The following is a 16,344-nucleotide window of genomic DNA, read 5'->3' on the forward strand; positions in this document are numbered from 1 at the left end:
CTGCCTTCACTGGTTCCCAACTGCTTATGGATATGGTTTGAATAAATCCTAACCCATCACCCTGGTACTTAGTGGCCCCTTGATATGGCCCGGCCTTCTGTAACAGAGGAGGATGCCAGTGCTCTACCTATACCCCCACATTCATGCATATGTGGTTCCCCATGGCTTTCATTCACATAAGCCAACACCTGCCAGTCTTTGTAGGCGAGGAGCCAGCCCTTAAGCTGCTGATGTGGTCTTGGTCTGTGGGAGCGGAAAGCCAGAGCAGCCTGAGTAAGTTTCCTGGAGGTTGAGGGCAGAGCCCTTGATCGGTAAGTGATGGGTGAAGGAACATACTTAATAAACACTCTGATTCCCTTGTCTCTGGTTGAGACAGCTCTGACATGTGATCTGTCTTGTCTCCAAAGCTCCCCTGTGGAACTGAGCGAGTTGCTCACCATATAAAACTTTGCCTGATATCACAGCCTTCTTAAGTCTGTCTTCGTTTTGTGGTCCCACTTCTCCACTCCCTTTCCTAATAAAACACTCTATGATAAAGTTGTGTCTTAAAGTCTTCCAGGCAACCCAGAGTAGACACCTTGTTTCCATCCTCCTTGCCACAACCTCCCTTCACACACACCTCTGATCACACCTGACTTCCTACCAGTTCTTAAACACATTTTATACAGTCCCCACTATATTTTGCTCGTGAGTATCTTCTTTCTTAACCCAGACTGACCTTCTTCCCATCCTGTATTTATCAGTCATCATATCTCCTCTCCTTTAAGCACCAAGCAAAGGCCACCTCTTTATCCCAATCTAGATTATTCTCTTCCCACAGTAGTTTCTTTGCGTCTGTATCAGAGCAACTGTTATCCTTTGACCTGAGTTTGAAATAGTAGGTCAGTTAATAAAGCCACAGAAATTACATACCTACAAACATACACCCCCAGTGCATTTCTTAATCATTTATTTTAACTTAAATGTGCATTTATTTTGAAGTCTTCTAATATAGTAATAATTCATTTCGTTTCAGTATAGTTTCAGTGATTAGAATTCTTCCATATCTTCCTGGCATAAATTCTGACCTTAATGCATTATCAGTAATTTCTAGTTTGAGCTTTTCTAAAGTGCAATAAGAACCTAAGAATGCTTTCAAAGTAAACCAAACATAAAAGCTTTCTAAATATTCATGATTATTTTTTTTTCAGTTTATTTTTTCATTTTATTTATTTTAGAGAGAAAGCATTCATGAGCAGGAGAGGTGTAGAGGGGTAGGGGGAGAGAGAGAGAGAGAGAGAGAGAGAGAGAGAGAGAGAATGAATCCCAAGCAGGCTCCACGCTCAGCATGGAGCTTGACATGGGGCTCGTTCTAATGACCCTGGGATCATGACTCCAGCCAAAATCAAGAGTCCAACGCTCAACCTATTGAGCCACCCAGTGCCCCTCATGATTTTTTTCTAATCTTTTACAGCTTTGAGCCCAAACATAACCCAATAGAAAATTTATTTTCAAATACTTAGGTCTTCAGAAGTATTCGGCTTAATTTTGGGGCGCTTGGGTGGCTCAGTCGGTTGGGCATCCAACTTCAGCTCAGGTCATGATCTCACAGTCTGTGAGTTTGAGCCCCACATCGGGCTCTGTGCTGCCAGCTCAGAGCCTGGAGCCTGCTTCAGATTCTGTCTCTCTCTCTCTCTCTGCCTCTCCCCTGCTCATACTCTGTCTCTCTCAAAAATAAATAAATATTTTTTAAAAATTAAAAATATTCAGCTTAATTTTTATAGTAGTAGTTGTCTTTTTCTTCTCTTTAGTTTATTGATATTAACTTATATAATTAGAACCACAAACATGCCTGGCATAAAGAGCCTGGGAGACTAATTCACCTAGCTTTTGATGAGCAGAGTTCAGCTGATAGAAGTAGGCATGCATGGTCTTTGTATAGAGGATCTGCTCTTCATTGGGAATGGAGAACATTAATCTGATGAATCAGTTAAATAAGGGCAGATTAATAGAGCTTCTGTTGAATATATGTCTCCTGGATAGAGTGAAAACTCATAGAAAGCAAGGTCTGTGTCTTATGTGTCCCTACAGCACTCAGCAAAATGCCTTAAAAGCATTACTACAAGAAGGTGTTCCATATGTGTTGGTAGAATTGAATGCGTTGAATTATACCATTTTTCTGAGCAGAAGGTGGTTTAATAATGTAAGATGTTGGTATGTCAGAAGATGACATTGCCTTGGAATTTCTGAGCAAGAATGCCAAAAAATATCCCAAGACATTAGTATATGTGCTGCCGAAGCAAGCACATATCCCAAAGACATTAGATACATGCAGGCTAGAAGATACTCCACTGAATTTCTTTGTATGTGTTTATAATGCTACAGGACTTTATCTGTACTATTTTCTACTCTCATAAGATTTCAAGACTGGGGGCACCTGGGTGGCTCAGTCTGTTAAGCGACTGACTTTGGCTCAGGTCATGATCTCACAGTTTGTGGGTTTGAGCCCCGCGCCTGCTTCAGATTCTGTGTCTCCCTCTCTCTCTGCTCCTTCCCCACTCACAGTCTGTCTGTCTGTCTGTCTTTCTCTCAAAAATAAATAAAACATTTAAAAAAAGATTTGAAGACTGTATTTACCAAAAGTCACCAGTATATTTTAAGCTAAATATCAGTGGAACATTAATAAATCCCAATAATGCGTGTTTTAGCCTCTACTAATATACTATATATTAGTATGTGATACCCACACATATCACTTTTTCCTAACAACATATTTTCCTATCCAAAACTTTCAGCCAAAAGCAAATAGAGCCTGCATTGGTTAACTGTTGTATAGAGACTACCCTAAACCTTAGTGGTTTAATGTTTATTTTGAGAGAGAGAGAGAGAAGAGAAGAGAAGAGAAGAGAAGAGAAGAGAAGAGAAGAGAAGAGAAGAGACGAGACGAGACGAGACGAGACAGGACATGTGAGCAGGAGAGAGTCAGAAAAAGAGGGAGAGAGAAATCCCAAGCAGGCTATGTGCTGGGCCTGACATGGGGCTTGAACCCACAAACCGTGAGATCATGAGTTGAGCTGAAATCAAGAGTTGAGCTGAAATCAACCAACTGAGCCACCCAGGTGCCCCTAAACCTTAGTGGTTTAAAACAATTTATTGCACATGATTCTGGGGGTGACTGGGCTCAGCTAGGTGGTTCTCATTTAAGGTCTCTCATGTGGTTGCAGCTAGATGGTAGACTGAGGCTCTGAAGTCATATGAAGGCTTGACTATGCTGGTTGTTCAAGTTGGCTGTCTCACACTTAATGTTAGCTGCCAGCTGGGAATTCAGCTAGGCCTGCCAACCAGAGCACCTACATGTGGCTTCTCCATGTAGCTTGGGCCTCAACATCATGGCTTCTCGAAGGAGCACCCCAAGAATGTCCATTCTAAGAGGGGAAGTAGAAGCTGTTAATCTTAGGGTTGGGGCCCAGAAACTGGCACATTGTCACTTTTGTCGTGGTCTACTATTCAAAGCAATCACAAGGTCCACTCATCCAAAGAGAGAGGATAAATACCCCACCTCTCATTGGCTGTAGTATCAAAAAGTTATGACGTCTTTAATCTGCTATAATGTCCATTAGAACTTTCCATTTGTGACATTCTCATTAAGTAAACTTTACTAAAACTGTCAAAACAAAATTCCTTTTACAAGGCACGTGACTTACAACAGTTAAAAATTAGATGGATAGTCTATTTCACCATCCAATCTCATGTTTACCCCTAGTAAGAAGATTGAATAAAATACTTCAAATGATTTTTCCCACCCTTACTAATAAGTTTTACCACGACCAAGAGGAAAGTCAGGGAAGGATTCCTTTTCCTGGTAATGGTCTCTGTCTTTGCTGAAGCTTGAACAGCCTCTGGCTTCACTGTGAGTTTTGGGGTTTCTGAATTCTTTTGGTCTACCCTCTCAGAAGACAGCAGTTCTCAGCCCTTGACTCAGTGCTCAGGAGTCAGGTACCTGAAGGAAAAGCCTAAGAAAGTATATGACTTTTCTTACCCCACTTATGAAAAGTCATAGTTCTGTTGACTCCATGGCAAGTAGGAGCCGTACAGAACAAAGGCTCTTGGTATATGTTCACATTGAATTTTTGAATTGAAACTTTTGGTTTTGAGATGATTGTAGATCCACATTCAGTTATAAGAAATAATGCAGGCAGATCTCATGTACCCTTTACCTAGTTTCCCCCAGTGATATCATCTTGCAAGGCTATGGTGCAATGCCACAACCAGGGTAATGGCATTGATACAATCCACCCATCTTCTTCAGATTTCCTCAGTTCTCGTGTGTGTGTGTGTGTGTGTGTGTGTGTGTGTGTGTGTGTGTGTTTAGTTCTATGCAATTTTATCACATGTGTAGCTTTGTTTATATACCACTACAGCCAAGATGCAGAACAGTTCCGTCACAGCAAAGATCCCTTGTGATCTTTTATAACCATACCCACCTCCCTCCTGCCACCCTTCCCTAACTCCCAGCAACCGCTTATTTTGTCACTTCAGGAATGTCATTTAAATGGAATTGTATGGCATGTATCATTTGAGATGGGTTTTTTTCACTCAGCATAATTCTGTCGAGATTCATCCAAGCTGTGTATATTGCTAGTTCATTCCTTTTTATTGCTGAGTAGTGTCCCATGGTATGGCTGTACCATAGTTCGTTGAACCAGCCACCTCTTGAAGGTCATCTAGTTTGTTTCTAATTTGGGGCTATTAGAAATAAAGATGATATGAATATTTGCATACAGCTTTTTATGTGGACATAATCTTTCATTTCTCTGGGATAAACGTCCCAATGTACAATCGCTGGGTTGTATGGTAGTTGTATGCTTAGTCTTATAAGCAACTACCAAACTGTTTTCTGAAACGGCTACACCATTTTACATTCCCACCAGCAATGTCCAAGTGAACCAGTTTTTCCACATTGAATGATTTATTTATTTATTTACTTTTTTTTTAACTTTCAACTTATTTTTTTATATTAAATATAATTTGTCAAATTGGCTTACATACAACACCCAGTGCTCATCTCAACAAGTGCCCTCCTCAATGCCCATCACCCATTTTCCCTCTCCCCCCCACCCCCCCCACGCCATCCACCTTCAGTTTGTTCTCTATATTTAAGAGTCTCTTGTGGTTTGCTTCCTTCCCTCTTTGTTTGTATTTATTTTCCCCCTCCCTTCCCCCATGGTCTTCTGTTAATTTTCTCAAGGTCCACATATGAGTGAAAACATGGTATCTGTCTGTCTCTGACTGACTTATTTCACTCAGCACAATACCTTCCAGTTCCATCCATGTTGCTGCACATGGCATGATTTTATTCTTTCTCATTGCCAAGTAGTATTCCATTGTATGTACAGGAGTGCTGATCCATAGGGGTACATGTACCCCAATGTTTATAGCAGCACTTCCACATTGAATTTTAATGATGTGAATTACCAACACTGTTTTTAATGTTTGGTGGCTTGGCAGCCCAATGTGAACCAAGCATTACTGCCTACTTTCCCCCTCTTGGTCACTTAGGAAAGCCTTGAGACCTCAAGAACAGACAAGGAGAAGGATCTTCTGGGGCTGTTTTCAGTGGTATCTTTATTTCCACCTCATACCCCAACCTATATGTTCATTGATGGGTTCCAGTCCTCATTATACCATAGACTGTCAGTAGCCACTGACTGACCACACGTGTGTCCTATATCTCCTCTCAAGTTCCTTTTACTTTAATGTTAAAAGTTACAGAGAAATACCTTCATAGAGTTTTCCAGCCTCTCTTTTTCTTATACCTAAGGCATATCTTAAACCAGTAAATTCTAACATAGTTGAATGGAAATGGATTGTCATATTTAATCCAGCAAGTTAATATTGTACATTTAAACATGGGCTACAAAATAATAAACCAAGCATTGTCACTTTTTCTTTTCACGTGTTTTCCCTTGGCCAGGTGGAATTTGCTGCTGACATAGGCCTTCACTATAAAGGAGAGCTGACAGTTGTCTTACGTTACATTCCCCCAGAGGAGAACCTGGTGCTTCCTCTAGAACAAGTTCAAGGTAGAGTAAAAATTGGTGACTTTGATCAAGGACATTCTGTATCTAGAAGCATGGGAATAGGGCTCAGGAATTGTTGGATTATGTTACTTTCCCATTACGCGGATGAAAATGTAAAGGATTAGGTGTCACTAACTGGAGAGAGTTGAGAAGTATATCTGACATATGGGGAAGGGTGCAAGATCTTTACAAGTAAAGGGCAAATTTCATACTTAGAAACCAGCCTTAATGGTGATATTTGTTTCCTGGAAGTCCCAGAGATCTAGAATCTTCCCCAGGATGGAGTGGGGAGGGAGGGAGTGGTACAGTCTGCTGAGAGGGGAGGTATAAAAAGCTGCTGTACCTATTTATGATATTGACAGTTACTCAGGGAGTCTTGAGGAGGAAGTTGACTAGAACACACCAAAGGAAAAATCCAGATGGAGTCAACTTTTAAATCCCTTTTGCCCTTCTACCATCAACTCCTATAGCCATCTTCCTCTGTCCTTCTATTCGTTATCACCCTCTTCATTGTGACCCTGTGCAAGTAATTACTGTCTCTCAGCCTCCGTTTCCTTACTTCATAGGGTTATTGGAAGGATTAAATAGGTTCATTCATGTAAAGTGCTTAAAGCAGCACTAAATAAAGGTGGTGATGGTGGTGGTGATTATTCATGTTGAGCACATTTCATCAGAATAAAAATGTGACACAGGAAGAGTTTTCTCTCACTCAAAAATGTAGTTGTGCCTGGGCTATATATTGCCTTTGGAGCTGGCCTTGCACAGTTCTCAATTTGTAGGACTGAAACATCCAAGAAGGATGTTATGGAATTTTCTCTTTTGGAGTCTGCACACTTGTGTTTGGCGTTCACTGTAGCTGTTTCTCACTGAGAGCAAGAATGTGGCTCAGGCAGCTCTCAGGGTCTTTTCCCTTTTCTCTCTATATATACCTGTGAAAAGATATTCCTTGTTGGGGAATAAAGTTTTAAATTTATTTGTTCCTGGGGGGTGGGAGGGAGGGGAGGGTGGGGGATGGGTATTGAGGAGGGCACCTTTTGGGATGAGCACTGGGTGTTGTATGGAAACCAATTTGACAATAAACTTCATATATTGAAAAAAATAAATTTATTTGTTCTTGTTTTTCAACAAACACAAATGGGAGACCTATCCAGAAGGAATCCAGTGGGGTAAAAAACATTTAAATAAATACATGGAAAAATACACGGTAGCGTAAAGACCTGATTCAGTCAGCAAATGAAATAAGTATTTGCAGATTTTCTTTCTGAACTTTGAAATAGAACCCTCTCTCTCTTTCCTTCTTTCACTTCCCTTCTCCCTCCCTCTCTCTCCGTCTCTCTCAATCTCTCTCATTTTGATGGCCGATGCAGGAAAGAAGAGCTTCAAAAGGGGAAAGAAGAAGGAGTCACCTGTAATATTTGGAGGAATACTGGAAGTGTTCATCAAAGAGGCAAAGAATTTGACCGCAGTGAAGTCGGGAGGCACTTGCGATAGCTTTGTGAAGGGGTAATTTTGTTTTAACTCATTTTAGAAAATACTTAATGGGAGATGAGAGGGTCTGTGATCCATGAGACAGTGGTGGCTGTGAGACTTCTGTGTTAGTCTTACTCTAAATGTACAAGGTAAGAGCTACCCTTAAATGCTGCCTTTTTTTTTTTAAGTTTATTTATTTTTGAGAGACAGAAACAGAGAGTGAGCAGCAGAGGGGCAGAGAGAGGGAGAGACAGAATCCCAAACAGTCTCAAAAGTTGAATCCCAATGCGAGGCTGTCTCATAAACTGTGAGATCATGACCTGAGCCAAGATCAAGAGTCAGACACTTAACTGACTGAGCCACCCAGGTGCCCCATAAATACTGGCTTTTAGATATGAAACAACACAAGTATAGAGGGGGCTGCTTATTCTAGCTTTCAGCTTGCTTCCAGCATATTTCAGGATTTCTCATCATTCTCATCCTCAATACTGGCCGATTTTCCTGTAAGATTCATTTCTCAAAGGAGGAGAAAATATGATTTTCTACACGTAATATATTTTTTATTGTGCTTTGTTATCATTTGATACCGGTAATATACAAAAGCAACAAAAACATTAGATCATTGGTGTTTTGCTCTCTTAGGGGAAATTGTAAAAAGTAGAGATTTCAGAGCACCTTCCCCAGAGATATCAACTGGAGAGTGCTTTGGCAGAGGCGTATTTCTTTTTTCCAGTTTTTTCTTGTGATTGATTTCTAGTTTCATACCATGGTGGTCAGAATAGATACATGGTATGATTTCAGTCTTCTTAAGTTTATTGAAGCTTGTTTTGTTGCCTAAGATGTGATGTATTCTGGACAGTGTTCCATGTGCACTTGAAAATAATCTGTATTCTGTTGTTTTGGAATGGAACGTTCTGTATATATCTGTCATGTCCATCTGGTCTAATGTGTCATTCAAAGATACCTTTTCCTTATTGATTTTCTGCCATTGATTTAAGTAGGGTGTTAAACCCTACTGTTACTATGTTACCACCAATTTCTCTTTATGTCCATTAATATTTGTTTTATGTATTTAAGTGCTCCAATATTGGGTGCATAGATATTTACAATTATTATACCCTCTTGTTAGATTGATCCTTATCTCATTATGTAATACCCTTCTGTGTCTCTTGTTACAGCCAGCCTTTGTTTTAAAGTCTATTTTGTCTAAGTATTATTGCTCTTCCAGACTTTTTTTTTTTTTGCTTCCATTTGCATGGTAAAATTTTTTCATCCTTTCACTTTCACTCTGTATGTGTCTTTAGGTCTGAGGTGAGTCTCTTATAGGCAGCATATAGATGGATCTTGTTTTTTTATCCATTCTGCCATCCTCTGTCTTTTTATTGGAGCATTTAGGCCGTTTATATTTAAGATCATTTTGAATAGGTAGGAGCTTACTGCCATTTTGTTCATTGTTTTTCTGGTTGTTTTTGTAGTTCTTCTTTGTTCCTCTCTTCTTCTCTTGCTCTCTTTCTTTGTGATTGATGATTTTCTGTAGTGTTATATTTGGCTTTCTTTCTCTTTATGTTTTGTGGATTTATTATAGATTTTAGGCACGAGGTTAATTCTTTGAGTCAATCACATTACTGTTCTTCTCATCAATCCTTATTAGAAAAGTATAATTGTCTCTATAAGAAAATGAGTCAAACTTTTACCCTCACAACATTCTAATTTTGATAAAGCAAATAATAAAGAGAAGCAGATATCTGGGACTTTCCTGCTGGTGAGTGTGTGGGCCTGAGTCCCAGTCCATCTGTCCTTCAGTCTTTCTCACAATAGTTTTAAGCACAAAAGATATGTTTTATTTGTATCCTGCCATTGCATTTTCTCTCATTATTCCCACCATCCATTCCGGCCTCTTCCTGCTCACTGTCTGGTGGGATGAGGGGATGGCTCCTTCCTGTGGCCTCATTGTCACCTTACAGGGGTGATTTAACATCTTTTGAAATAGTTTTCACTGTATCTTGTTGAACATTTACAAAGCAGAGATAATAAAAGATAGTATCTTTGTTCTATAATGAAAAAGGGCCTATAACTTTCTAGTAAATTGTCTCCCTAGTTACACCTAAATATTGAGCTGATTTTCAAGAGACCTTACATTTTTTTAAGAGAGCTTGAGAAAGCAAAGTTTTTTCTGTTGCATGTAAACAAACACAAAAGGTAAAGTATCTAGGGCAGGTATGAAAGCTTCATGATAATTAGCGACCCATGTTTCTTCTGTCTTGTTAATGGTATTCACCTCATTGGCCCAGGTAGCTGCTGGAGTTTCAGCTATGCCATCCAAATTCCAGCCATAAGGTAGTTCCCAGAAACTTCATATAGAGCCACTTTTTGTGTCCTATTGGCCAGAACTTAGTACACAGCTATATAGGCTGCAAGGGAGGCTAGGAATGTTGTCTTTATTCTGGGCAATCTTGTGCCTAACTAAAAAAAAAAAAATGAGTATTTTAAAGAAGAAGGAGAGAATGAATATTGGGAGATAAGGAGTCTTTTTCTTGGTACATGAAATGCAATCTCAAGTGTTGCAAGGTGTCTTATTTATTGTAAGCACCTACTATAGGAGATATTTTCATTTCAAGATGAGGGACCAAAATAGGATTAGAAAGGAAAGTGCAGGAATTTTACTATCGCCCTACTTAAAATAAACAATAAACCAATCCACTTAAATCTAGATTTAAGCATAGAAGAACCTAGAAGAAAAAATCAAATACACACACACACACACATGCACGCATGCACACACACACACATACTAAGAATTAGGGGAATTGATTGGGGGTGCCTGGGTGGCTCAGTCGGTTAAGCTTCTGACTTCAGCTCAGGTCATAATCTCAGTCCATGAGTTCGAGCCCCACATCGGGCTCTGTGCTGACAGCTCAGAGCCTGGAGCCTGTTCCATATTCTGTGTCTCCCTCTCTCTCTGCCCCTCCCCTGCTCATGTTCTGTCTCTCTTTCTTTCAAAAATAAATAAACATTAAAAAAAATTTTTTTAAAGAATGATGGGGAATTGAAATGACTACTCAAGGATGCCATTGCTACTGTCTCACCAATGGCTTGATTGCGTTTTCTCTTGCAGCTACCTGCTCCCTGATGATAGCAAAGCCACCAAGCACAAAACTCTGGTAATAAAAAAGAGTGTTAACCCTCAGTGGAACCATACTTTCATGTTCAGTGGCCTGCATCCCCAGGACATAAGGAATGTTTGCCTCGAACTTACTGTCTGGGACAAGGAGGCCTTTTCCAGCAACATCTTTCTGGGAGGAGTTCGTTTGAATTCTGGAACTGGTGAGGGACTTGGGGACCCTGAGATGGTCTGTGACGAGGCATGGGGCAGAAGAGTGGTTCCTGCTGGTTAACGTGTAGTAGATGCACACATAGTTTCAGCTTAACTGATTCCTGAAATTACCACACATGCTCCATCCCTTTAGCCAAGAATCTGTTCATTGTTAAAAATACTACTACATAAGTTTGCATCCTTTGGCTATAAGTTTAAGATATAAAATGTTTGTATTCAGTCCTTTTATAAAATATCACCTACATCTTAGTCTAAGTGAATTCCAACTACCTTCTTGGGTGTTATTTCATGTTTTGCTCAGGAGAAGATCACCAAGACAGCACAGACTTCTGACAGGGGAGAGAACAATTTCCAAGACCAACTTTACTTCATCCTCTTCTCAGATTACTCACTGGTTGAATTGAAAGGAAACCCATTTTCCCCGCTAAAAAATAACATCTAATGTTGTTTAAACAGATTATGGAAGCATACTACTGATGCCACAAGGTGCAAGCCAACAGGGTGAATTGGAGGGAAATGACAGTAGTAGAGCACATGTAGCCCCCCAGATTCTCATTATTCCATAATTTAAGTAAGACATGGAGGGTCTGCATGCACCATGGTCTATATTCCTGTTAAGAACAACCCTGCCTCTATGATGCTCTACTTTGTTATAGATTAAGGAGAGCCAAGAATATCTATACCACTAAAGTGAAAAATCCCCAGGTCAGTGGGGAGTTTAACAAGGGGCCTTGTTAAAAAGCGAGTGATTCAGAGACCCGTTCAGCCTGTTCTTCTGTCAGGTTAACTCAGTCCAGAAGAGAGTCTGCTCTGTGATAAACTACCAAATTGGAGGGTGGTGGAAATGACCCACTAGGGCCGTCCTGATTTGTTTCTCTTCATCTTGGCAGAAGTGAGTAGTCAGACTACAAACGAAGTCTTTCGTTCTAACTAACACTACTCACTAGATGCGGTAAGGAAAAACAAGCCAGTGAAGGACTCTCTGCTCAAAAGACCCCCTTAGAGGTTGATAAGTGTCTTCCAGAAGATCGAAATGTTTCATCTGTGAAGTGTAACACTCCTTTTCCCCCTCTTCAGGTATGAGCCATGGGAAGAACGTGGATTGGATGGACTCTCAGGGGGAAGAGCAACGCCTTTGGCAGAAGATGGCCGACAATCCCGGGACTCCCGTAGAGGGTGTACTCATGCTCCGTTCCAGCATGGGGAAGTGTAGACTCTGAAGGTACCAGTCTCCAAAATGGGGCCTCCAGGCACTGTCTGGCTGCCATTTCCTATTATTATCAGGCTTGGTACCTGGGATTCTGTTTCCCTGCCATTTCTCACCTGAGGGAACTGGGACATGCGGGGAGAGATGTCAGTGTTATGAACATTTAGGGACTTGCTGAGTGTCTATAAGAGCATGTACCTCCATATGTCCATGGACCAAGGCCTTTTTGATTGGATGATGGAAAGTGTGTCACATTGTCCTGTCAGCAAGCAAATTGTACAGTGATTCATAGGCTTTATACCATAAGGGAAATGGTGCAAGCTTCTTTGAAACTACAGTAGAGATTTGGAGTCCCTAAACTTCTATTAATGAGTTATTTTAGGTTTCTTAAAAGGGTTTGAGGGATAAAAGGGCCACTCATAATATAGATCATTTGAAGAGTAAGAAGGAATACTGGCTACCCTTTTCTCACACTGGGAATCCCCACAGTCCAAAGAAGGCATGGTGGGGATGGTTGCTTGGACAAGGAGGTGGCCCTGTTATTGTAGCAAACTTGTGGATTAACCAGGTAAGTTTTCAAGATGAACTGAAAGGTTTTTTTGGTGACTATATAATTTATAATCTAAATCAGCCCACTTTTGAGAATGAGAAGAACGAAATTATTATACTGGAACAACAGATGTAAACCAGGATTGAACTGGGAAAATTAGGATGTAGGGTCACCCTACTTATGACCTAACAATTAGTTCTATTATAAACAGTTAGTTTATAAAATATTCTAAGCCACTAACTACAAGGAAGTAAGAACTAATGCACATTTTGAGCTCCTGCTTGTATCATATTTACTGATATCTCTTTGGTCAAAGGAAGTCATATGGCCAAGCCTAAAATCAAGAGCCAGGAAAATCCATCTGTGCACGATGAAGCCATGGCAAGGTTGATATGCAGAAAGGGAAGAAGAATTGTTACCAGTAGTTCAGTCTACCATACTTTCTGTTACCTGCAATTCTAGATGCTTTAGCCACCAAACTTAAATGCAAAGGTGGTTGAAGCAGAAAGGTACCTCAGACCTGTTCCTCATTTTGCATATTCCAAATCTGAAGCCCAGGGAGCTGACATGACTTGGCCAAGGTCATATAGAAGCTATGACTATATTCAGACTTAAATCCAGGCTGTGATTTATAGGCCAGTATTCTTTCTACTGTAGCCCCTGGCATAATCTTGTGCTTATCCAGGTGGAGAGGAGGGCATAGATGAAAGAAGGTGGAGCAGAGTCGGATTACTTCAGTATGAAGTACCTGATCGACTTTTCTGCCAGAGTCCTAGTCTAGCCCCTCAGCTCATTTTTTTACTTGAATTCATATAAAATCTTTGAAAGGATAGAAACTGAATTTTAGTGGTAAGAAAGGTAGAATCATCTTTAGGCTTATTCAAGCTAATTTTTCCACATTCTAAATTTCTTCTTGAATTTTGAAAACTGATTTAAGAATATATTTAGCATTATTCTGAGGGAATAAGCAGTCCATTTTCAGTATTATTCAAAAAAGGCTAATTCTCAAAAATTAAAGTTACCAGTCTAGTGTAGCTCAGTATATATGGAATATTTTTTAAAAACTCAAACTCCTATCCCTATGTTGCCCCTCTTAAGAAACAAAACACAAAGTATAAGATCATCACTACTTCCTGTATTGGAACACTTGTCTTCAGACTTGACCTGACCCATTCTGTCTTCATTGACATTTTGGGGACACGTGAGAGGGAGATGATGGTGAAGTATGGAGACATCTCTAAAGTAAACAAAATGGGGGCGCCTGGGTGGCTCAGTCAGTTAAGCGTCCGACTTCGGCTCAGGTCATGATCTCATGGTTTGTGAGTTCAAGCCCCGCATTGGGCTCCATGCTAACAGCTTGGAGCCTGGAGTCTACTTCTTTGGCTCCCTCTCCCTCTGCCCCTCCCGTGCTTGCTCTCTCTCTCTCTCTCTCTCTCTCTCTCTCTCTCAAAAATAAATTTAAAAATTTTTTTAAAAATACAGTAAACAAAATGAAGTAGATTTATTTGCTAACAATAAAAGTGGCAAAATAATAAATTCTAAAATCTATAACTTAAACTCTAGATGAGCATAAACTTTATGTGTTCAGATCTTTGCCACATTTAGAGCAGTTTTCTGTATTAGGGTTTCATAAAATTCAACATCTAACTGGGTATTTCCACAATGCGAAACCTAGGTATGCAGAAGTCCATCAGAAACCTGCGATGTTGTTCTCAGAGAGAAAAGGTAAATTGATCTTCATGTCATTCTTTTTACTAAGTATTGTGTAGAAGTACAAATATCTTTAAATCTAGATTACATATGTGAATGGCACACAATTCAAATAGTTCAAAATTGTGAAAAGTCCATCTGCCTTCCTCCTCTTCCATAGCAGAAATGATTGATAGTCTCATTCTTTCTTATGCATGTAGGGTATTACATTATAGGGATATAGCAAATTTATTTAACCATTCCTATCAAATGCCATGTTAAATATGGTTAACTAAGCTATCTATGTTTGGTGGCTTTTCTGAACAACCTCTTCTTTCAAACATCAACACTTCGAAATTCAAAATGAGATTTTTGGGTATTTCCAATTTGGGGTATTTGTCCTACAGAGATAGATACAGATGTGAGAAATGAGTACATACAAAAGTATTTATTGCAAAAGATAGAAAACAACCCAGTAGCCCCTCAGTACAGGCCTTCTGCAATATCATATATGCCTAGTTTTTCTGTGTCGTTAGTTGCTCCCTCTCCTTCTCTGTTAAAGATTGTTAAATGATAAGCATCGGATTCTTCAGTGCTTGTGGTTTCTTACCACTTCATACACCATCTCTGGCATTATCATGTATGCTGCCCTCGTAGTTTTATATGCTTATAACTTCAAACTCACATCTCCAACCCAGACCCTTCCTCTCAGCCTTAGACTCAGACCCACCTACCTATATGACCTATCCACCAGCATAGCTCATGTTTTCAACATAGTCAAAATGGAACCCTTTATTCCACCTTCCCCTTGTACCCAATTCTTCCTATTCTAGTATATCCTGTCTCAGTGCCTTGTACTGTCATCTACCCAGTTGAGCCAGTTCAGCTGGACAGTTCAGCCCAGTCTATCTCAGCACAGATAAAAGCACAGAGAGTGCTCTCCAGCCCAGCTCTCCATATCGCCTTCTCAGAAGATACCATGACCTTGCTGGAGTGTCCTTGTCAGGACATCTCAGCCCTCAGCATTCCCTCACTTGAATCATACAAGTTGTAAAGGGACATGGGCAAGCTTTAAAGCCTGACTTTATCCATTCAGGTTGTCAACAGTACTTTCAGGACATCTGGAAGATAATTTATCAGCTCTCATTTCACTTACATTGTCACTATAACTGGAATCATCATGTTGTAGATCTTCCAGGACACAAAAATGCCAAACACAAAGATATTTTGATGTAACTTCATAATCCTAGTCTCCTTTTCCTTAATAAACCCACACAAATATATGACCATTGATCTTTAAGTGTTTAAGTAACTAATGGATGACCTGCCTGATTCACAGTAATATCAGTCTCATCATCACCTGCTACCCTAAGGTTTATATTTGATGGAGGAGGAGAAAGTCATGGAAGAAACAAGGGCAAATCCTACTTTTAGAAGCAAAGTAGATCGAAATATTGAATCATCCCGGAAGTACCTCAGAGTAAAAGCCTATGGCATTTGGGACTGTGATCAATGTTTATTTTTTTGTTCCATATAGATATTTCACATTAAACAGAGCATTGCCTTTAGAAGTTGGCAGAAGGGCTCTCCTCCTATAATGGTGTCATTTATGGCCTCTGAAATTAAAACAAACAGGAGGAGGAAATCTACACAGGTAACACTATAACAAAAATTGGATCTAGCAAAGTTTGAACAATAGCCATGGAAATCGAGCCACATCGAGGATTCCAAAGGATTATCTGAATCATCCGGAGTATGAATTTAATACACTGATTCCAGAGCATTGCTCCAAACCTACTGAACAAAATCCTCAGAAATTCCCATCATTCTAATCAAGATTCTTGGGTGATTCTGATACAAATGGATCACAGTTTGAGAAACACTGCATAAGAAGATAAAATAACTCAACTGTAATAACTGGACTCGCTCTATGTCATGATGGCAGGTTAGATTTGGCTAACTTGGACATTGTTCATTGCAAGGCAATCATGGTGAAATGGAAGGAGCCTGACCTCGGACTCAGATGATATTAGCT

At 40.0% G+C, this 16,344-nt stretch overlaps 1 protein-coding gene across 2 annotated transcripts in view; it reads left to right on the plus strand.

Annotated features, from left to right (window-relative positions):
- Nucleotides 1-12,083, plus strand: part of SYTL5 (synaptotagmin like 5) — a 109,663-nt gene extending 97,580 nt beyond the window's left edge. For both annotated transcript variants that reach the window (XM_047076391.1, XM_047076392.1), the window contains 4 exons: nt 5,954-6,062; nt 7,427-7,562; nt 10,645-10,853; nt 11,941-12,083. In XM_047076391.1, coding sequence (XP_046932347.1) covers nt 5,954-6,062; nt 7,427-7,562; nt 10,645-10,853; nt 11,941-12,083 — 597 coding nt within the window. The remainder of the gene's footprint in view (nt 1-5,953; nt 6,063-7,426; nt 7,563-10,644; nt 10,854-11,940) is intronic.
- The last annotated feature ends 4,261 nt before the right edge of the window (nt 12,084-16,344 follow it).

The sequence above is a fragment of the Lynx rufus genome, unplaced genomic scaffold, assembly GCF_022079265.1.
Source record: "Lynx rufus isolate CCGP_SWC_20201006 ecotype Redwood Valley unplaced genomic scaffold, mLynRuf1.p SCAF_14, whole genome shotgun sequence".
Taxonomy (NCBI): domain Eukaryota; kingdom Metazoa; phylum Chordata; class Mammalia; order Carnivora; family Felidae; genus Lynx; species Lynx rufus.